General features: G+C 42.0%; 1 protein-coding gene across 3 annotated transcripts in view; it reads right to left on the bottom strand.

The window, feature by feature from the left end:
- Positions 1-22,963, bottom strand: part of ephx2 (epoxide hydrolase 2, cytoplasmic) — a 41,328-nt gene extending 18,365 nt beyond the window's left edge. For all 3 annotated transcript variants that reach the window (XM_036955235.1, XM_036955233.1, XM_036955234.1), the window contains exons 1-8: positions 22,684-22,963; positions 20,786-20,864; positions 15,699-15,858; positions 15,414-15,604; positions 11,229-11,351; positions 10,948-11,019; positions 3,853-3,948; positions 2,789-2,867 (exon numbers count right to left, since the gene is read on the bottom strand). In XM_036955235.1, coding sequence (XP_036811130.1) covers positions 2,789-2,867; positions 3,853-3,948; positions 10,948-11,019; positions 11,229-11,351; positions 15,414-15,604; positions 15,699-15,858; positions 20,786-20,864; positions 22,684-22,787 — 904 coding nt within the window. In that variant the 5' untranslated portion in view covers positions 22,788-22,963. The remainder of the gene's footprint in view (positions 1-2,788; positions 2,868-3,852; positions 3,949-10,947; positions 11,020-11,228; positions 11,352-15,413; positions 15,605-15,698; positions 15,859-20,785; positions 20,865-22,683) is intronic.
- Positions 22,964-23,304: the final 341 nt, after the last annotated feature.

The raw sequence follows: 23,304 nt of genomic DNA on the forward strand, positions 1-23,304 counted from the left end.
CATGCGCAATGCCAAGCGTCGTCTGGAGTTGGGTGAAGCTCGCCGCCATTGGACAGTGGAAATGCTTTCTCTGTAGTGAGGAATCACGAAAGACGAATCTGGGTTCGGCTGATGCCAGGAGAACGCTACCTGCCCGAACGCATGATGCCAACTGTAAAGTTTGGTGGAAGAGGAATAATGGTCTGGGGCTGTTTTTCATGGTTATATTTATATAGCCCTTCTTACATCAGCTGATATATCAAAGTGCTGTACAGAAACGCAGCCTAAAACCGCCAAACAGCAAGCAATGCACAAAGCGATGTCCATACAGAAATGGTTTGTCGAGATCGGTGTGGAAGAACTTGACTGTCCTGCACAGAGCCCTGACCTCAACCCCATCAAACACCTTTGGGATGAATTGGAACGCCGACTGTGATCCAGGCCTAATCGCCCAACATCAATGCCTGACCTCACTAATGCTCTTGTGGCTGAATGGAAGCAAGTCTCTGCAGCAATGTTCCAACATCTAGTGGAAAGCCTTCCCAGAAGAGTGGAGGCTGTTATAGCAGCAATGTTCCAACATCTAGTGGAAAGCCTTCCCAGCAGAGAGGAGGCTGTTATAGCAGCAATGCTCCAACATCTAGTGGAAAGCCTTCCCAGCAGAGTGGAGGCTGTTATAGCAGCAATGTTCCAACATCTAGTGGAAAGCCTTCCCAGGAGAGTGGAGGCTGTTATAGCAGCAATGTTCCAACATCTAGTGGAAAGCCTTCCCAGGAGAGTGGAGGCTGTTATAGCAGCAATGTTCCAACATCTAGTGGAAAGCCTCCCAGAAGAGTGGAGGCTGTTATAGCAGCAATGTTCCAACATCTAGTGGAAAGCCTTCCCAGCAGACTGGAGGCTGTTATAGCAGTAATGTTCCAACATCTAGTGGAAAGCCTTCCCAGAAGAGTGGAGGCTGTTATAGCAGCAATGTTCCAACATCTAGTGGAAAGCCTTCCCAGAAGAGTGGAGGCTGTTATAGCAGCAATGTTCCAACATCTAGTGGAAAGCCTTCCCAGAAGAGTGGAGGCTGTTATAGCAGCAATGTTCCATCATCTAGTGGAAAGCCTTCCCAGAAGAGAGGAGGCTGTTATAGCAGCAATGTTCCTACATCTAGTGGAAAGCCTTCCCAGAAGAGTGGAGGCTGTTATAGCAGCAATGTTCCTACATCTAGTGGAAAGCCTTCCCAGAAGAGTGGAGGCTGTTATAGCAGCAATGTTCCTACATCTAGTGGAAAGCCTTCCCAGCAGAGAGGAGGCTGTTATAGCAGCAATGTTCCTACATCTAGTGGAAAGCCTTCCCAGAAGAGTGGAGGCTGTTATAGCAGCAATGTTCCTACATCTAGTGGAAAGCCTTCCCAGCAGAGAGGAGGCTGTTATAGCAGCAATGTTCCTACATCTAGTGGAAAGCCTTCCCAGCAGAGAGGAGGCTGTTATAGCAGCAATGTTCCTATATCTAGTGGAAAGCCTTCCCAGAAGAGTGGAGGCTGTTATAGCAGCAATGTTCCTACATCTAGTGGAAAGCCTTCCCAGCAGAGAGGAGGCTGTTATAGCAGCAATGTTCCTATATCTAGTGGAAAGCCTTCCCAGAAGAGTGGAGGCTGTTATAGCAGCAATGTTCCTACATCTAGTGGAAAGCCTTCCCAGGAGAGTGGAGGCTGTTATAGCAGCAATGTTCCAACATCTAGTGGAAAGCCTTCCCAGCAGAGTAGAGGCTGTTATAGCAGCAATGTTCCAACATCTAGTGGAAAGCCTTCCCAGGAGAGTGGAGGCTGTTATAGCAGCAATGTTCCTACATCTAGTGGAAAGCCTTCCCAGGAGAGTGGAGGCTGTTATAGCAGCAATGTTCCTACATCTAGTGGAAAGCCTTCCCAGAAGAGTGGAGGCTGTTATAGCAGCAATGTTCCAACATCTAGTGGAAAGCCTTCCCAGCAGAGAGGAGGCTGTTATAGCAGCAATGTTCCTACATCTAGTGGAAAGCCTTCCCAGAAGAGTGGAGGCTGTTATAGCAGCAATGTTCCTACATCTAGTGGAAAGCCTTCCCAGAAGAGTGGAGGCTGTTATAGCAGCAATGTTCCTACATCTAGTGGAAAGCCTTCCCAGAAGAGTGGAGGCTGTTATAGCAGCAATGTTCCAACATCTAGTGGAAAGCCTTCCCAGCAGAGAGGAGGCTGTTATAGCAGCAATGTTCCATCATCTAGTGGAAAGCCTTCCCAGAAGAGTGGAGGCTGTTATAGCAGCAATGTTCCTACATCTAGTGGAAAGCCTTCCCAGCAGAGTAGAGGCTGTTATAGCAGTAATGTTCCAACATCTAGTGGAAAGCCTTCCCAGAAGAGTGGAGGCTGTTATAGCAGCAATGTTCCAACATCTAGTGGAAAGCCTTCCCAGAAGAGTGGAGGCTGTTATAGCAGCAATGTTCCATCATCTAGTGGAAAGCCTTCCCAGAAGAGTGGAGGCTGTTATAGCAGCAATGTTCCAACATCTAGTGGAAAGCCTTCCCAGGAGAGAGGAGGCTGTATAACAGAAAAGGGGAACCGCTTGACTTTTGGTCATGTAGTGTAACTGCAACCCTCCAGTGTGAGAAAGGAAAGACGGTGCTTCTCAAAATGATGGGTCACTGTCAACACACACACACACACACACACACACGCACACACACACACACAAACACACACAACACACACACACACAAACACACACAACACACACACACACACACACACACACACACACACACACACACACACACACACACACACAAACACACAAACCTGGTGGAGCTGTAGACTGTCCATAGCCCTTCATGTCCAGAGAAACCACTCTAAACCCTGCATCTGCCAGAGCTGGGATCTGACAGACAGAGAGAGACACAAACACACCCCACAAAGCCCCAGGACAGCAGCACAATTAGACCCAACCAAATCATGAGAAAACAAAAAGATAATTACTTGACACATTGGAAAGAATTAACAAAAAAACAGAGCAAACTAGAATGCTATTTGGCCCTAAACAGAGAGATGACACAGTGGCAGAATACCTGACCACTGTGACTGACCCACAATTAGTCAGCAAAGCCTTGCTATTGAGAAAGGCCGCCGTAGGCAGACCTGGCTCTCAAGAGATGGCAGGCTATGTGCACACTGCCCACAAAATGAGGTGGAAACTGAGCTGCACTTCCTAACCTCCTGCCCAATGTATGACCATATTAGAGAGACATATTTCTCTCAGATTACACAGATCAACAAAGAATTTGAAAACATAACCAATTTTGATATCTACTGGGTGAAATTCCACAGTGTGCCATCACAGCAGCAAGATTTGTGACCTGATGCCACGAGAAAAGGGCAACCAGTGAAGAACAAACATCATTGTAAAAACAACCCATATTTATGTTGATTATTTTCGTTTTGTACTTTAACTATTTGCACATCATTACAACACTGTATATAGACATAATACGACATTCAAAATGTCTTTATTCTTTTGGAACTTTTGTGAGTCTAATGTTTACTGTTCATTTGTTATTGTTTATTTAACTTTTGTTTATTATCGATTTCACTTGCTTTGGCGATGTAAACATATGTTTCCCATGCCAATAAAGCCCCTTGATTTGAATTAAATGCAGGAGAGAGAGAGAGAGAGAGAGAGAGAGGAGTATGAGTTAGTAGTCGTGTGTGTGAGTACTATGTGTGTGTGTCTGTTAGTGTGTGTGAGTACTATGTGTGTGTGTCAGTGTGTCTGTCAGTGTGTGTCTGTCGGTGTGTGTCTGTCAGTGTGTGTCTGTCAGTGTGTGTCTGTGTGTCTGTGTGTGTGTGTGAGTACTATGTGTGTTTACCTGGTATCTCCAGGAATACCAGCTCTCAGGGAAGCCATGACACAGCATGACCGGAGGCCCCGCCCCAATCTCCACATAGTGCAGCTTTACATCGGGCTAGAGAGAGAGAGAGACAGAGAGAGAGACAGCAACAGAGACAGAGTGAGAGAGACAGAGACAGAGACAGAGAGAGAGAGAGAGAGAGAGAGAGAGAGAGAGACAGAGAGAGAGACAGAGAGAGAGAGAGACAGAAAGAGAGGGAAAGAGAGAGAGAGAGAGAGAGAGACAGAGAGAGAGTAAAACACCAAATAATGCATGCAGAGCTTACTTTTGATTCTCTATGATCTGCCACAGGCACAGGAGAGAGCTGTCCATAACACAGGCACAGGAGAGAGCTGTCCATAACACAGGCACAGGAGAGAGCTGTCCATAACACAGGCACAGGAGAGAGCTGTCCATAACACATACACAGGAGAGAGCTGTCCATAACACATACACAGGAGAGAGCTGTCCATAACACAGGCACAGGAGAGAGCTGTCCATAACACATACACAGGAGAGAGCTGTCCATAACACAGGCACAGGAGAGAGCTGTCCATAACACAGGCACAGGAGAGAGCTGTCCATAACACATACACAGGAGAGAGCTGTCCATAACACAGGCACAGGAGAGAGCTGTCCATAACACATACACAGGAGAGAGCTGTCCATAACACATACACAGGAGAGAGCTGTCCATAACACAGGCACAGGAGAGAGCTGTCCATAACACATACACAGGAGAGAGCTGTCCATAACACAGGCACAGGAGAGAGCTGTCCATAACACAGGCACAGGAGAGAGCTGTCCATAACACATACACAGGAGAGAGCTGTCCATAACACATACACAGGAGAGAGCTGTCCATAACACAGGCACAGGAGAGAGCTGTCCATAACACATACACAGGAGAGAGCTGTCCATAACACAGGCACAGGAGAGAGCTGTCCATAACACATACACAGGAGAGAGCTGTCCATAACACAGGCACAGGAGAGAGCTGTCCATAACACATACACAGGAGAGAGCTGTCCATAACACATACACAGGAGAGAGCTGTCCATAACACATACAAACATTACTCTTTTGGGGTGAAGTTCCCATTTATACACGTGTAGTAACCCTTCCTGGTCACCTGTACTAACCCTTCCTGGTCACCTGTACTAACCCTTCCTGGTCACCTGTACTAACCCTTCCTGGTCACCTGTACTAAACCCTTCCTGGTCACCTGTACTAACCCTTCCTGGTTACCTGTACTAACCCTTCCTGATCACCTGTACTAACCCTTCCTGGTCACCTGTACTAACCCTTCCTGGTCACCTGTACTAACCCTTCCTGATCACCTGTACTAACCCTTCCTCTCACCTGTAGTAACCCTTCCTGGTCACCTGTACTAACCCTTCCTGGTCACCTGTACTAACCCTTCCTCTCACTTGTAGTAACCCTTCCTGGTCACCTGTACTAACCCTTCCTGGTCACCTGTACTAACCCTTCCTGGTCACCTGTACTAACCCTTCCTCTCACCTGTACTAACCCTTCCTCTCACCTGTAGTAACCCTTCCTCTCACCTGTAGTAACCCTTCCTGGTCACCTGTAGTAACCCTTCCTCTCACCTGTACTAACCCTTCCTCTCACCTGTACTAACCCTTCCTCTCACCTGTAGTAACCCTTCCTCTCACCTGTAGTAACCCTTCCTGGTCACCTGTAGTAACCCTTCCTGGTCACCTGTACTAACCCTTCCTCTCACATGTAGCAACCCTTCCTGGTCACCTGTACTAACCCTTCCTGGTCACCTGTACTAACCCTTCCTGGTCACCTGTACTAACCCTTCCTGGTCACCTGTACTAACCCTTCCTGATCACCTGTACCAACCCTTCCTCTCACCTGTGTTAACCCTTCCTCTCACCTGTACTAACCCTTCCTGGTCACCTGTACTAACCCTTCCTTGTCACCTGTACTAACCCTTCCTGGTCACCTGTACTAACCCTTCCTGGTCATCTGTACTAACCCTTCCTGGTCACCTGTACTAACCCTTCCTCTCACCTGTACTAACCCTTCCTGGTCACCTGTACTAACCCTTCCTCTCACCTGTGTTAACCCATAATTTGCAAATAAATTCATTAAAAATCCTACAATGTGATTTTCTGGATTTTTTTTTCTCATTTTGTCTGTCATAGTTGAAGTGTACCTATGATGAAAATTACAGGCCTCTCTCATCTTTTTAAGTGGGAGAACTTGCACAAATGGTGCATGACTAAATACTTTTTTGCCCCACTGTATATGCACACGAGACCAGTGACCCATGACCCCAACAATATAGTGCCCTCTAGTGTACAAAACAAGTTTTTTTTTAAACTATTTGACAGACAACATATACACAACTCATAAACAGGCCAAAATGGCTCCTACACACCGGACCCTAACTGTTCTCTGACTTAGGACAGAAACGATGTGAAAAGAAACTATGCTCTGTGTTTGTGTCGTCATGGAGGGATGATCTGCAGGATCAGAGGTTATCACAACTTAGCCTCAGTTCAGCCCATAACAACCAGTTAGCCTCAGTTCAGCCCATAACAACCAGTTAGCCTCAGTTCAGCCTATAACAACCAGCCTGCCTCAGTTCAGCCCATAACAACCAGCCTGCCTCAGTTCATTCCATAACAACCAGTTAGCCCCAGCTCAGCCTATAACAACCAGTTAGCCCCAGCTCAGCCTATAACAACCAGTTAGCCTCAGTTCAGCCTATAACAACCACTCAGCCTATAACAACCGCTCAGCCTATAACAACCAGTTAGCCTCAGCTCAGCCTATAACAACCAGTTAGCCCCAGCTCAGCCTATAACAACCAGTTAGCCTCAGTTCAGCCTATAACAACCGCTCAGCCTATAACAACCGCTCAGCCTATAACAACCAGTTAGCCTCAGTTCAGCCTATAACAACCAGTTAGCCCCAACTCAGCCTATAACAACCAGTTAGCCTCAGTTCAGCCCATAATAACCAGTTAGCCTCAGTTCAGCCTATAACAACCAGTTAGCCCCAGCTCAGCCTTTAACAAGGTAAACTCTGTCGTAGCTTAGCCCTAGCTCAGCCTGTAACAAGGTAAACTCTGTAATAACTTAGCCCCAGCTCAGCCTTTAACAAGGTAAACTCTGTCGTAATTTAGCCACAGCTCAGCCTTTAACAAGGTAAACTCTGTAGTTGCTTAGCCCCAGCTCAGCCTTTAACAAGGTAAACTCTGTAGTTGCTTAGCCCCAGCTCAGCCTATAACAAGGTAAACTCTGTCGTAATTTAGCCACAGCTCAGCCTTTAACAAGGTAAACTCTGTAGTTGCTTAGCCACAGCTCAGCCTATAATAAAGGTAAACTCTGTAGTTGCTTAGCCCCAGCTCAGCCTATAACAAGGTAAACTCTGTCGTAATTTAGCCACAGCTCAGCCTTTAACAAGGTAAACTCTGTAGTTGCTTAGCCCCAGCTCAGCCTATAACAAGGTAAACTCTGTAGTTGCTTAGCCCTAGCTCAGCCTTTAACAAGGTAAACTCTGTAGTTGCTTAGCCCCAGCTCAGCCTATAACAAGGTAAACTCTGTAGTTGCTTAGCACCAGCTCAGCCTATAACAAGGTAAGTTCTGTAATAGGTTGACGGGTCGTACATGGCAGCATCCTGTAGCACCCAGTTTGTCATTTCCTGCAGGACTCAAATGTAGATGGGGTGGACAGTAACAGCAGGGCATCCTGGGTTGTCAACACCTTCTCCTCTATGGGATCGCCGGAGAACCCCACACCGATTGGTTCACAGCGGTGTTGGGGGTTCATCTCCAACACTGTGGTTATCAGCAGGGTCCATGGCCTGTGGAGCATCGCTGCCCCTTAGCAACTGCACGTTGGAGCCAATATGACTTGATGTGAAAAGCTTAAAACCTCTTAACGATCTGACCCCTTTTTTTCTTAAAATGTTCTCCTAAAATTACATATCCTAATTTAACTGCCTGTAGCTCAGGACCTGAAGCAAGGATATGCACATTATTGGTACCATTTCTTGGTACCAACGGTACCAACACTTTGAAGTTTGTCGAAATGTGAAATTAATGTAAGAGAATATAACAAAAATGAGGTAAAATGAGGTTTTTTTTTTTACAATTATCTTTGAAATGCAAGAGAAAGGCCATAATGTATTGTTCCAGCCCAGGCACAATTTAGATTTGGGCCACTAGATGGCAGTAGTGTAAGTGCAAAGCTTTAGACTGATTCAAAGAACCATTGCATCTCCAAATGTGCCTAATTGGTTTATTAATACATTTTCAAGTTCATACCTGTGAACTCTCCTCAAACCATTGCATGGTATCCTTTCACTGTAATAGCTACTATAAATTGGACAGTGCAATGAGATTAACAAGAATTTAAGCTTTCTGCCAATACCAGATATGTCTATGTCCTAGGAAATGTTCTTGTTACTTACAATCTCATGCTAATCACATTAGCCTACGTTAACTCAGCCTTCCCGCGGGTGGGAGGGGCACCGATCCTGTAGAGGTTTTTACTTGAAGGGGGCTTCCTCTTCCCCTCACCTTCTTGGAGTAGGCAGATCTTGGATATTGGTCTTTCTATAATATTGCTTCTTGTCTTCAGGTGTACTACACCTAGTAACCCCTTGGAATCAGGCTTGGTCTCAACAACCTTTCCGAGTATCCAGGCACTACGTGGTGCCGTGGGCTTCATGACCAGAACCACATCTCCTTCGCGGAAGCTGCGTTTTCACTTTACCCCACTTTTGTCTTTCCTACAAGAGTCGCAAGAGTACTCCTGTGTCCATCTCTTCCAAAACAATGTCGTTTACAAAAAAATTAACTTCCCAGAGGGTAGGACAAGATTTGACTTTAACAGTAAAATGTGATTTGGGGTGAGAGCTTCTAGATCCAGGGGGTCGTTGATTACCGTGGTGATTGGGTGGCTGTTTAGAAAAGCCTCTACTTCACACAGCACGGTGTGCTCCTCATCTAGGCTCTGTTGTTTCAGGACAGAATGGAGCACCTGGCGAATCATCCCAATGACCCTTTCCTAACCTCCTCCATGTTGGGACGCCCCCCGGGCGGGAATTGAAACTCCATCGTATTCCTTCCTGAAGTAGAGCATCTTGCCTTGGTTTAAAGCAGATAGAGCTTCTCTGAGTTCTCTCTCAGAACCAATGAAGTTAGTCCCATTATCAGATCGTACGTGTTGTACTTGTCCTCTTCTGCACATAAATCTTCTTATGGGGTTGATACGCAAATCCGTGTCAAGAGAGTAAGCAATTTCAATGTGTATTGCTCCACTAGACATACATGTAAAGATCCCTCCATCTCTTTTCACATTTCCTCTTTCTTTTCTGATTTCTAGAGGACCAAAGTAATCCACACCTACATTGGTAAATGGTGGGATGTCTGGCACGATCCTTTCAAGTGGCAAATCTGCCATCTTCTGCTCACCAACCTGGCCTCTTCGCCTTCTGCACACAACACACTCTGAGATGATCTTCCTTGCCGCAGAGTTTGAATTGGTGATCCAAGACCTTTGACGTAGAAGTGGTTCCTTCCACCGTGTCTTGTTTGTTGATGTATGTGGCGGAGGATAAGTGTAGATATGTGAAGGTCTTTGGAGAGAATGACAGGGTGCTTGACTTCATTCGTCAAAGGTATTGGATCACCAATATCTTTTAATCACTAAAAGATAATTACTACCCGGTAATTATCAAAATCCAGAAAAGAGAAGTTAAATTCTACAACCACCTTAAAAGTTCCATAACAAAGCCATCAGCTACAGAGAAATGAACCTGGAGAAGAGTCCCTAAGCGAGCTGGTCCTGGGGCTCTGTTCACAAACACACCCTACAGAGCCCCAGGACAACAGCACAATTAGACCCAACCTAATCATGAGAAAACAAAAAGATAATTTCTTGACACTTTGGAAAGAATTAACAAAAAAACTGACCAAACTAGAATGCTATTTGGCCCTAAACAGAGAGTACACAGTGGCAGAATACCTGACGACTGCGACTGACCCACAATTAAGGAAAGCTTTGACTATGTACAGACTCAGTGAGCAAAGCCTTGCTATTGAGAAATCCTGCCGTAGGGAGACCTGGCTCTCAAGAGAAGACAGGCTATGTGCACACCGCCCACAAAATGAGGTGGAAACTGAGCTGCACTTCCTAACCTCCTGCCCAATGTATGACCATATTAGAGACCCATATTTCCCTCAGATTGCACAGACCCACAACTAAAAACAAATCCAATTTTGATAAACTCCCATATTTACTGGGTGAAATACCACAGTGTGCCATCACAGCAGCAAGATGTGTGACCTGTTGCCACAAGAAAAGGGCAACCAGTGAAGAACAAACACCATTGTAAATACAACCATATTTATATTTATATTTATTTATCCCTTTTGTACTTTAACTATTTGCACATCATTACAACACTGTATATAGACATAATACGACATTCAAAATGTCTTTATTCTTTTGGAACTTTTTTGAGTCTAATGTTTACTGTTCATTTGTTATTGTTTATTTAACTTTTGTTTATTATCGATTTCACTTGCTTTGGCGATGTAAACATATGTTTCCCATGCCAATAAAGCCCCTTGATTTGAATTAAATGCAGGAGAGAGAGAGAGAGAGAGAGAGAGAGAGAGAGAGAGAGAGAGAGAGAGGAAAAGAGAGAGAGAGAGAGAGAGAGAGGGGGAAAGAGAGAGAGAGAGAGAGGGGAAAAGAGAGAGAGAGACAGAGAGAGAGAGAGAGAGAGAGAGAGACAGAGAGAGAGACAGAGACAGAGACAGAGAGAGAGAGAGAGAGAGAGAGAGACAGAGAGAGAGACAGAGACAGACAGAGAGAGAGAGAGAGAGAGAGAGAGAGAGAGGAAAAGAGAGAGAGAGAGAGAGAGAGAGAGGAAAAGAGAGAGAGAGAGAGAGAGAGAGAGGGGGAAAGAGAGAGAGAGAGTGGGGGAACAAGCTTCAAGAACACTGTGTAATCATGTACAGGCTTTCTTCTACATACAGCATTGTCTGTGCTGTGTGTTTGTTTGTGGGGGGGGGGGGGTGTTACCTTGACGGTGACATATCCATGAGAAACTTCTTCTGGGTTGCAAGAGGCTGGGTAGCTTTCCCCTGTTACAACCTGGACAACACAACACAACACAACACAACACACACACACACCAAATCAAATCAGGGGATTGGAATGATGCAGCTGGCGAGTGTATCGGGGTGTCTGTGATAACAAATCTGACAGCTGAATACTGCAAATCTGCTAAATAATCGTCACCTACTCACAGACATTTTTACCGACAACAAAAGTTCCAACACGTTGGTGTGTGTGTGTGTTACCTGCACTCCAGTGAAGGTCTCTACTTGTTTCAGAGCTTCAGGCAGGTCTTTCACCAAAACAGCTGTCATCCCTAATGCCTCTGCTGCTCCCACCCCCTTCTCATCATCAGCCAACCACAGAGCCTGAAATACAGACTGACAGGTCAGCTGTCCACTTATAACACCAAAATGGTCTAGGGTTAGTTTGAAAAAGGAGAGGCGAGGAGGGAGGGATAGAGGAAGAAGAAGAAAAGGAGGAAAAGGAGGGGGAGGAGAAGAGAGAAGGAGAGAACGGGGAGAAGAGAGGAGAGAAGGGGGAGGAGAGAACGGGGAGAAGAGAGGAGAGAAGGAGGAGGAGAGAAGAGGGAGGAGAGAGGAGAGAAGGAGGAGGAGAGAACGGGGAGAAGAGAGGAGAGAAGAGGGAGGAGAAGAGAGGAGAGAAGAGGGAGGAGAGAGGAGAGAAGAGGGAGGAGAGAAGAGGGAGGAGAGAAGAGGGAGGAGAAGAGAGGAGAGAAGAGGGAGGAGAGAAGAGGGAGGAGAAGAGAGGAGAGAAGGGGGAGGAGAGAAGAGGGAGAAGAGAGGAGAGAAGAGGGAGGAGAGAAGAGGGAGGAGAGAGGAGAGAAGGGGGAGGAGAGAAGAGGGAGGAGAGAAGAGGGAGGAGACGAGGAGAGAGAAGGAGGAGGAGAGAACGGGGAGAAGAGAGGAGAGAAGAGGGAGGAGAGAAGAGGGAGGAGAGAGGAGAGAAGGGGGAGGAGAGAAGGGGGAGGAGAGAAGAGGGAGGAGAGAGGAGAGAGAAGGGGGAGGAGAGAACGGGGAGAAGAGAGGAGAGAAGGAGGAGGAGAGAACGGGGAGAAGAGAGGAGAGAAGGGGGAGGAGAGAACGGGGAGAAGAGAGGAGAGAAGGAGGAGGAGAGAACTGGGAGAAGAGAGGAGAGAAGGGGGAGGAGAGAAGAGGGAGGAGAAGAGAGGAGAGAAGGGGGAGGAGAGAAGAGGGAGGAGAAGAGAGGAGAGAAGGGGGAGGAGAGAAGAGGGAGAAGAGAGGAGAGAAGGAGGAGGAGAGAACGGGGAGAAGAGAAGAGAGAAGGAGGAGGAGAGAACGGGGAGAAGAGAGGAGAGAAGGGGGAGGAGAGAAGAGGGAGAAGAGAGGAGAGAAGGAGGAGGAGAGAACGGGGAGAAGAGAAGAGAGAAGGAGGAGGAGAGAACGGGGAGAAGAGAGGAGAGAAGGAGGAGGAGAGAACGGGGAGAAGAGAGGAGAGAAGGGGAAGGAGAGAAGAGGGAGAAGAGAGGAGAGAAGGGGGAGGAGAGAACTGGGAGAAGAGAGGAGAGAAGGGGGAGGAGAGAACTGGGAGAAGAGAGGAGAGAAGGGGGAGGAGAGAACTGGGAGAAGAGAGGAGAGAAGGGGGAGGAGAGAACTGGGAGAAGAGAGGAGAGAAGGGGGAGGAGAGAACTGGGAGAAGAGAGGAGAGAAGGGGGAGGAGAGAAGGGGGAGGAGAGAATAGAAGATAGAAGAGAGAAGGAGGAGGAGAGAAAGGAGAGGAGAGAAGAGAGAAGGAGGAGGAGAGAACGGGGAGAAGAGAGGAGAGAAGGGGGAGGAGAGAAGAGGGAGGAGAAGAGAGGAGAGAATGGGGGAGGAGAGAAGAGGGAGAAGAGAGGAGAGAAGGGGAGGAGAGAACTGGGAGAAGAGAAGAGAGAAGGAGGAGGAGAGAACGGGAAGAAGAGAAGAGAGAAGGAGGAGGAGAGAACGGGGAGAAGAGAGGAGAGAAGGGGGAGGAGAGAAGAGGGAGGAGAAGAGAGGAGAGAAGGGGGAGGAGAGAAGAGGGAGAAGAGAGGAGAGAAGGGGGAGGAGAGAACTGGGAGAAGAGAGGAGAGAAGGGGGAGGAGAGAACTGGGAGAAGAGAGGAGAGAAGGGGGAGGAGAGAACTGGGAGAAGAGAGGAGAGAAGGGGGAGGAGAGAACTGGGAGAAGAGAGGAGAGAAGGGGGAGGAGAGAACTGGGAGAAGAGAGGAGAGAAGGGGGAGGAGAGAAGGGGGAGGAGAGAATAGAAGATAGAAGAGAGAAGGAGGAGGAGAGAAAGGAGAGGAGAGACAAGAGAAGAGGGGAGGAGAGAAGAGGGGGGAGAGAAGAGAAGAGGGGGAGGAGAGAAGAGGGCGGAGAGAAGAGGGAGGAGAGAAGAGGGGAGGAGAGAAGAGAAGAGGGGGAGGAGAGAAGAGGGGGGAGAGAAGAGGGAGGAGAGAAGAGAAGAGAGAAGGAGGAGGAGAGAAGGGAGAAGGATAGATAGATAGAGGGAGGAAGAGAGATGGAGTAGCTGAGAGCGACTCAACACAGGAAGGTCAGATGGGGTTTCTCAGGTCGTGTGCAGACAGAGTTGTGTAAAGGAAGGGGTGTGGATGGTGTTAGGAATGTAAGCACTGTAACAGCTACTACGACAGACGATTTCATGTTTTCCATGGGAGCTCCGAGCAGTGACTCCAAGACATTGATGTCAGGAGTTGTTGCTAATTTGATGACATTTACATATTAAGATAATGTGTGTGCACACATGTAATTTACTGTCTTCTATGGTAATGTCTATTCCATGGTAATGTCTCTTCTATGGTAATGTCTCTTCTATGGTAATGTCTCTTCTATGGTAATGTCTATTCCATGGTAATGTCTCTTCTATGGTAATGTCTCTTCTATGGTAATGTCTCTTCTATGGTAATGTCTCTTCTATGGTAATGTATATTCTATGGTAATGTATATTCTATGGTAATGTCTCTACTACCTCTCTTCTATGTCTCTTCCATGGTAATGTCTATTCTATGGTAATGTCTATTCCATGGTAATGTCTATTCTATGGTAATGTCTATTCTATGGTATTGTGTGTTCTATGTCTCTTCTATGGTAATGTCTCTTCTATGTCTCTTCTATGGTATTGTGTATTCTATGGTAATGTCTTTTCTATGGTAATGTCTCTTCTATGGTAACATCTCTTGCATGGTAATGTCTGTTCTTTGTCTCTTCTATGGTAATGTCTTTTCTATGTCTCTTCTACGGAAATGTATTGTCTATGTCTCTTCTATGGTAATGTATATTCTGTCTATTCTATGGTAATGTCTCTTCTATGGTAATGTATTTTCTATGGTATTGTGTCTTCTATGGTAATGTCTGTTCTATGGTAATGTCTCTTCTATGGTAATGTCTATTTCCATGGTAATATCTCTTCTATGGCGCTTCTATGGTAATGTCTCTTCTATGTCTCTTCTATGGTAATGTCTCTTCTATGTCTATTCTATGGTAATGTCGCTTCTATGGTAATGTCTCTTCTATGGTAATGTCTATTCTATGGTAATGTCTCTTCTATGGTAATGTCTCTTCTATGTCTATTCTATGGTAATGTCTCTTCTATGGTAATGTCTCTTCTATGTCTCTTCTATGGTAATGTCTCTTCTATGGTAAATTCCCTTCTATGTCTCTTCTATGGTAATGTCTCTTCTATGGTAATGTCTCTTCTATGGTAATGTCTCTTCTATGGTAATATTTATTCTATGGTAATGTCTCTTCTATGGTAATAGCCTTCTATGGTAATGTCTCTTCTATGGTAATATTTATTCTATGGTAATGTCTCTTCTATGGTAATGTCTCTTCTATGGTAATGCCTCTTCTATGTCTCTTCTATGGTAATGGCTCTTCTATGGTAATGTCTCTTCTATGTCTCTTCTATGGTAATGTCTCTTCTATGGCTCTTCTATGGTAATGTCTCTTCTATGGTAATGTCTCTTCTATGGTAATGTCTCTTCAATGTCTCTTCTATGGTAATGTCTCTTCTATGTCTCTTCTATGGTAATGTCTATTCTATGGTAATGTCTCTTCTATGGTAATGTCTCTTCTATGTCCGCTCTATGGTAATGTATCTTCTATGGTAATGTCTCTTCTATGTCTCTTCTATGGTAATGTCTCTTCTATGTCTCTTCTATGGTAATATCTCTTCTATAGTAATGTCTCTTCTATGGTAATGTATCTTCTATGGCAATAGCCTTCTATGGTAATGTCTCTTCCATGGTAATGTATCTTCTCTGGTAATGTGTCTTCATTTGAAATTTGCCTTCCAAGGACATTCTTGCATTCTTGCTTCTCACAAGCGAGAAGTGATGACAAGTCAGATTGTGTGTGTGTGTGTGTGTGTGTGTGTGTGTGTGTGTGTGTGTGTGTGTGTGTGTGTGTGCACCTGTTTCGGAGGCACTCCCAGCTGTTTGAGAGCGGAGATGAACAGGTCGGCCTCTGGGACCCTGAGGCCGGTACGACAGGACTGAAGCACCACATCAAAATGGCCGCCCAGCAGAGAGAGGAGACGTCCAGAGCTATCTCCACACCCACTGTCATCCACCCACTGGTTGGCCAACACACCTGTCAATAACCCTGACAGACAACACAAGGACGCGGAACTAGGCATGTGACCTTAGAGTGTACAAGGTGTGTGTCAGATGTGCGTGTGTGTGGGTGTGTGTGTTACCTTGTCTGCGGAGCGTAGCTACGGTCTGCAGAATGTGTTTGTTGACGGTGGTTGAGTCTCTGAGTTCCTCCAACAGGCTCTTAACAGAGAACCCAGCAGGAAGACTGACCTTCTGATCTGATGCTGCACTCACACACTCTGCATCAAGCTCTGGGATCATCTACACACACACACACACACACACACACACACACACACACTGACGTGTCATCACAAGGTGATGCAATCATTTCCATGGAAGACACATTTCAATAGAAGACACATTTCAATAGAAGACACATTTCAATAGAAGACACATTTCAATAGAAGACACATTTCAATAGAAGACACATTTCAACAGAAGACACATTTCAATAGAAGACACATTTCAATAGAAGACACATTTCAATAGAAGACACATTTCAACAGAAGACACATTTCAATAGAAGACACATTTCAATAGAAGACACATTTCAATAGAAGACACATTTCAACAGAAGACACATTTCAATAGAAGACACATTCAAATAGAAGACACATTTCAATAGAAGACACATTTCAATAGAAGACACATTTCAATAGAAGACACATTTCAATAGAAGACACATTTCAATAGAAGACACATTTCAATAGAAGACACATTTCAATAGAAGACACATTTCAATAGAAGACACATTTCAATAGAAGACACATTCAAATAGAAGACACATTTCAATAGAAGACACATTTCAATAGAAGACACATTTCAACAGAAGACACATTTCAATAGAAGACACATTTCAATAGAAGACACATTTCAATAGAAGACACATTTCAATAGAAGACACATTTCAATAGAAGACACATTTCAATAGAAGACACATTTCAACAGAAGACACATTTCAATAGAAGACACATTTCAATAGAAGACACATTTCAACAGAAGACACATTTCAATAGAAGACACATTCAAATAGAAGACACATTTCAATAGAAGACACATTCAAATAGAAGACACATTTCAATAGAAGACACATTCAAATAGAAGACACATTTCAATAGAAGACACATTCAAATAGAAGACACATTTTAATAGAAGACACATTTCAATAGAAGACACATTCAAATAGAAGACACATTTCAACAGAAGACACATTTCAATAGAAGACACATTTCAATAGAAGACACATTTCAATAGAAGACACATTTCAACAGAAGACACATTCAAATAGAAGACACATTTCAATAGAAGACACATTTCAATAGAAGACACATTTCAATAGAAGACACATTTCAATAGAAGACACATTTCAATAGAAGACACATTTCAATAGAAGACACATTTCAATAGAAGACACATTTCAATAGAAGACACATTTCAATAGAAGACACATTTCAATAGAAGACACATTTCAATAGAAGACACATTTCAATAGAAGACACATTCAAATAGAAGACACATTTCAATAGAAGACACATTTCAATAGAAGACACATTTCAACAGAAGACACATTTCAATAGAAGACACATTTCAATAGAAGACACATTTCAATAGAAGACACATTTCAATAGAAGACACATTTCAATAGAAGACACATTTCAATAGAAGACACATTTCAACAGAAGACACATTTCAATAGAAGACACATTTCAATAGAAGACACATTTCAACAGAAGACACATTTCAACAGAAGACACATTTCAATAGAAGACACATTCAAATAGAAGACACATTTCAATAGAAGACACATTTCAATAGAAGACACATTTCAATAGAAGACACATTCAAATAGAAGACACATTTCAATAGAAGACACATTTCAACAGAAGACACATTTCAATAGAAGACACATTCAAATAGAAGACACATTTCAATAGAAGACACATTTCAATAGAAGACACATTCAAATAGAAGACACATTCAAATAGAAGACACATTTCAATAGAAGACACATTTCAATAGAAGACACATTCAAATAGAAGACACATTTCAATAGAAGACACATTTCAATAGAAGACACATTGAAATAGAAGACACATTTCAATAGAAGACACATTTCAATAGAAGACACATTAAAATAGAAGACACATTCAAATAGAAGACACATTTCAATAGAAGACACATGTCAACAGAAGACACATTCAAATAGAAGACACATTCAAATAGAAGACACATTTCAATAGAAGACACCTTTCAATAGAAGACACATTTCAATAGAAGACACATTTCAATAGAAGACACATTTCAATAGAAGACACATTTCAATAGAAGACACATTTCAATAGAAGACACATTCAAATAGAAGACACATTCAAATAGAAGACACATTCAAATAGAAGACACATTTCAATAGAAGACACATTTCAATAGAAGACACATTCAAATAGAAGACACATTCAAATAGAAGACACATTTCAATAGAAGACACATTTCAATAGAAGACACATTTCAATAGAAGACACATTTCAATAGAAGACACATTCAAATAGAAGACACATTTCAATAGAAGACACATTTCAACAGAAGACACATTTCAATAGAAGACACATTTCAATAGAAGACACATTTCAATAGAAGACACATTCAAATAGAAGACACATTCAAATAGAAGACACATTTCAATAGAAGACACATTCAAATAGAAGACACATTTCAACAGAAGACACATTTCAATAGAAGACACATTTCAATAGAAGACACATTTCAATAGAAGACACATTCAAATAGAAGACACATTTCAATAGAAGACACATTTCAATAGAAGACACATTAAAATAGAAGACACATTCAAATAGAAGACACATTTCAATAGAAGACACATTTCAACAGAAGACACATTCAAATAGAAGACACATTCAAATAGAAGACACATTTCAATAGAAGACACATTTCAATAGAAGACACATTCAAATAGAAGACACATTTCAATAGAAGACACATTTCAATAGAAGACACATTCAAATAGAAGACACATTTCAATAGAAGACACCTTTCAATAGAAGACACATTTCAATAGAAGACACATTTCAATAGAAGACACATTTCAATAGAAGACACATTTCAATAGAAGACACATTTCAATAGAAGACACATTTCAATAGAAGACACATTTCAATAGAAGACACATTTCAATAGAAGACACATTCAAATAGAAGACACATTCAAATAGAAGACACATTTCAATAGAAGACACATTTCAATAGAAGACACATTTCAATAGAAGACACATTCAAATAGAAGACACATTCAAATAGAAGACACATTTCAACAGAAGACACATTTCAATAGAAGACACATTTCAATAGAAGACACATTCAAATAGAAGACACATTCAAATAGAAGACACATTTCAATAGAAGACACATTTCAATAGAAGACACATTCAAATAGAAGACACATTTCAATAGAAGACACATTTCAATAGAAGACACATTTCAATAGAAGACACATTTCAATAGAAGACACATTTCAACAGAAGACACATTTCAATAGAAGACACATTCAAATAGAAGACACATTTCAATAGAAGACACATTTCAATAGAAGACACATTCAAATAGAAGACACATTTCAACAGAAGACACATTCAAATAGAAGACACATTTCAATAGAAGACACATTTCAATAGAAGACACATTTCAATAGAAGACACATTCAAATAGAAGACACATTTCAATAGAAGACACATTTCAACAGAAGACACATTTCAACAGAAGACACATTTCAATAGAAGACACATTCAAATAGAAGACACATTTCAATAGAAGACACATTCAAATAGAAGACACATTTCAACAGAAGACACATTTCAATAGAAGACACATTTCAATAGAAGACACATTCAAATAGAAGACACATTTCAATAGAAGACACATTTCAACAGAAGACACATTTCAATAGAAGACACATTCAAATAGAAGACACATTTCAATAGAAGACACATTCAAATAGAAGACACATTTCAATAGAAGACACATTTCAATAGAAGACACATTTCAATAGAAGACACATTCAAATAGAAGACACATTTCAATAGAAGACACATTTCAATAGAAGACACATTAAAATAGAAGACACATTCAAATAGAAGACACATTTCAATAGAAGACACATTTCAATAGAAGACACATTTCAATAGAAGACACATTAAAATAGAAGACACATTCAAATAGAAGACACATTTCAATAGAAGACACATTTCAATAGAAGACACATTCAAATAGAAGACACATTTCAATAGAAGACACATTCAAATAGAAGACACATTTCAATAGAAGACACATTTCAATAGAAGACACATTTCAATAGAAGACACATTCAAATAGAAGACACATTTCAATAGAAGACACATTTCAATAGAAGACACATTCAAACAGAAGACACATTTCAACAGAAGACACATTTCAATAGAAGACACATTTCAATAGAAGACACATTTCAATAGAAGACACATTTCAATAGAAGACACATTTCAATAGAAGACACATTCAAATAGAAGACACATTCAAATAGAAGACACATTTCAATAGAAGACACATTTCAATAGAAGACACATTTCAATAGAAGACACATTTCAATAGAAGACACATTTCAACAGAAGACACATTTCAATAGAAGACACATTTCAATAGAAGACACATTCAAATAGAAGACACATTCAAATAGAAGACACATTCAAATAGAAGACACATTTCAATAGAAGACACATTTCAATAGAAGACACATTTCAATAGAAGACACATTTCAATAGAAGACACATTTCAATAGAAGACACATTTCAATAGAAGACACATTTCAACAGAAGACACATTTCAATAATCCATTACCATGGATTATAATATAGGCTATATTATTTGTGTTTGTACCAGTTCTAGGGGTCACTGAGGAAACAATGATCAAGATCTTGAACTTTTGGAGTTAACAGCTTGGTAACGGAGTTCTGACCATGTTAGTAGTTTGAACTTGACATTATTTGTCTGTTTAGGCGACCTGTCTCTGTGTGAGTGTGTGCGTGCGTGCGTGCGTGCGTGCGTGCGTGCACGCGCGTGCGTGTGTGTGTATGTGTGTGTGTGTATGTGTGTGCGTCTGTGTGCGTGTGTACGTGCTTGTGTACGTGCGCGTAACTCACCTGAGAGAGGGAGAGTTTGCCCCTCTCTGCACGTTGCATGGCGCTGTTCTCGTTTGTCACCAGCTTCTCCAGAAAACCACTAAACCAGAACATAAGCATACATTCAGACAGCACAAACATATTGCACAATCTAATCTGTCTGTCACTGGCATAGCGCGTCATATGCTATGATTTAAATATATATATATATATTATTACAGCAAATTAGCTTTAAAACCACAACAACAACAAAAATCTTAGACTGAATGGCAAAATGTGTAGAATAGCAGGACATTTGCTCAAGGATTCTTGAAAGTCGGGAGAATCCTTGTCCGGCGGGGATATTATTTTGTTGCATTATTTGAGATTAAAATGTACATTTAGGGGAATTTTACAAGGGAAAATATTAGATGTTACATGGAAATGCCCTTGTCCAAAGAATCTCAATTTCAAACTCTCCAAAAAAAAAAAAGTGTTTAAAATATAAAACAAACTGTCAATAAAGGATATTAACCGAAAAATGATGGTATGTAGTTTCCCTCTGTGACTTTAAACAATATTTATCTAAAAAAAAATGTGATTCCTAAAAGATGTGTCTGGAGATTTGGTCAACTCTGTCACATTTGTCTAAAATACTAAATGAATCTGGAAAGAGCATAGTCAGCTATACCATAAGGATTTGAACTCAATTTCGAGTCTTATAGCAAAATGTCTAAATACTTATAAATGTAAATAAGAAACGCAAAAAAAATTATATGTTTTTGCTTTGTCATTAGATGCTATTGTGTGTAGATTGATGATAAAAAATAATAATTGAATACATTTAATAATAAGGCTGTAATGTGGAAAAAAGTCAAGGGGTCTGAGTACTTTGCGAATGCACTGCATTTGCTGTTCTCGACCAAAGAGATAACATTTGCATTATAAAACGTTGTTTCATGTTCGAAATCTTGAAAAATGTGCCAGAAAAATGCTAACAAAATAAACCCTGAAGCATTTAATAGTACTATAAAACAAAACAAATATAAGGTTGGAGTTTTGTGTTACATGTTTGAATAATCTACTGTTAGAATTAAACTATCAAGGCCTTTGGACAATAATTGTAAAAAAATCAACGAGCCTTTGATGGTGTCTGACAGAGTTGACATAAATCCAGTTAGTTGTATTTTATGAATACATTTTTGCGGGGGAGGTTCTTCCTTTACTGTTATCGCTGATAATTTGGTCTATCGAAAATATATATTCCAAATTGGGTTAAATTAAGACAAATATTTGTCTGGGAAAAAATTGAGATTGTCCCATCTTTCAATAATCCCTGAGCGCTAAAACACGCTTATGGCAAAATGTGTAAAATAACACGAATTTATCTACAACAACAAAAAAATGTATCTGTACCCATGGCAATGTGTAATTTATTTATTTATTGGTTGGGGAGGCTAGTTCCGACCTGGCGGGGTCTAAGAAACTGCGCTACACCACTGCTGTCTGTAGAAGTTTAGAGCAATTTTCACATTTATTTTTGTAAAAACTGTATATTTTCTTCCCTTCAGGCCATGTAAAAACCGTTAGCAGATTGATTCGGAACAAGGAAAAAGGGGCCGCAATAAAGGGGCTATCCCCGACAGTCCGCAGAACGTACAGAGACTACCGTAAAACTATCCTTTCAGTTACGACATGCTTGTATAATCAATCAATCAAATTTTATTTATAAAGCCCTTCTTACATCAGCAGATATCTCAAAGTGCTGTACAGAAACCCAGCCTAAAACCCCAAAACAGTAAGTAATGCAGTTGTAGATGCACGGTGGATAGGAAAAACTCCCTAGAAAGGCATTGTTATGTTTCAAGTATGCGTGTACAGTTTTAGTGTCTTCCAGCACTCTGCACGATCTCTCACCCCTGGAAAATATGTATTCCTACCTGGGGAGTTTGTGGGTCTCTTCGAATTTGAGGAAAGCTTCTGCGGGTCTGGGAGAAACCACGACACCCCACAGATTGAACAAAACTGCCTTCTTGCTCGCCATTTCACCGATCTCTCTGTCCGGGGAATCTTTACAGGGCACTGGGTAGAAAAGAGTCAAAGCGAAACTCTGAACTACTGAAAATATTTATGTAGAAAGAAAGTTTTCTGACTTTTCATACGGTTACACAACCCCTCCCATTAAACAAATGGATGCGTTCATCGTAATCGCGCCGCTGAACACTTGAGAAACTGTCTAATATGTCTAATAATCAGCGCAGCGCGACTGTAGTAGTAAGACGGCCTTGAACGCAACCCGTAAAACTTCCCTAAAACGCGTCTACTGACCAGTTTCAATTCAAAACAGGCAAATATCACACTCAAATTCACAGCTCGTTGTATGAGCGCTTATAGATGTTTTGAAACACATTCATGAATGACTTTCTTCCATTCTCTATGTTCATTTATTTATTTTTTACTCGGTTGGGCTTCGACCCCTGACATCGTATAAACACATAATGCGTAGAATTGCAGGAAATTAACTTTAAAACAGCAACATTTTCTTTCCGCCAACAATAGGT

Source organism: Oncorhynchus mykiss, chromosome 19 (genome assembly GCF_013265735.2).
Source record: "Oncorhynchus mykiss isolate Arlee chromosome 19, USDA_OmykA_1.1, whole genome shotgun sequence".
Classification (NCBI taxonomy): Eukaryota; Metazoa; Chordata; class Actinopteri; order Salmoniformes; family Salmonidae; genus Oncorhynchus; species Oncorhynchus mykiss.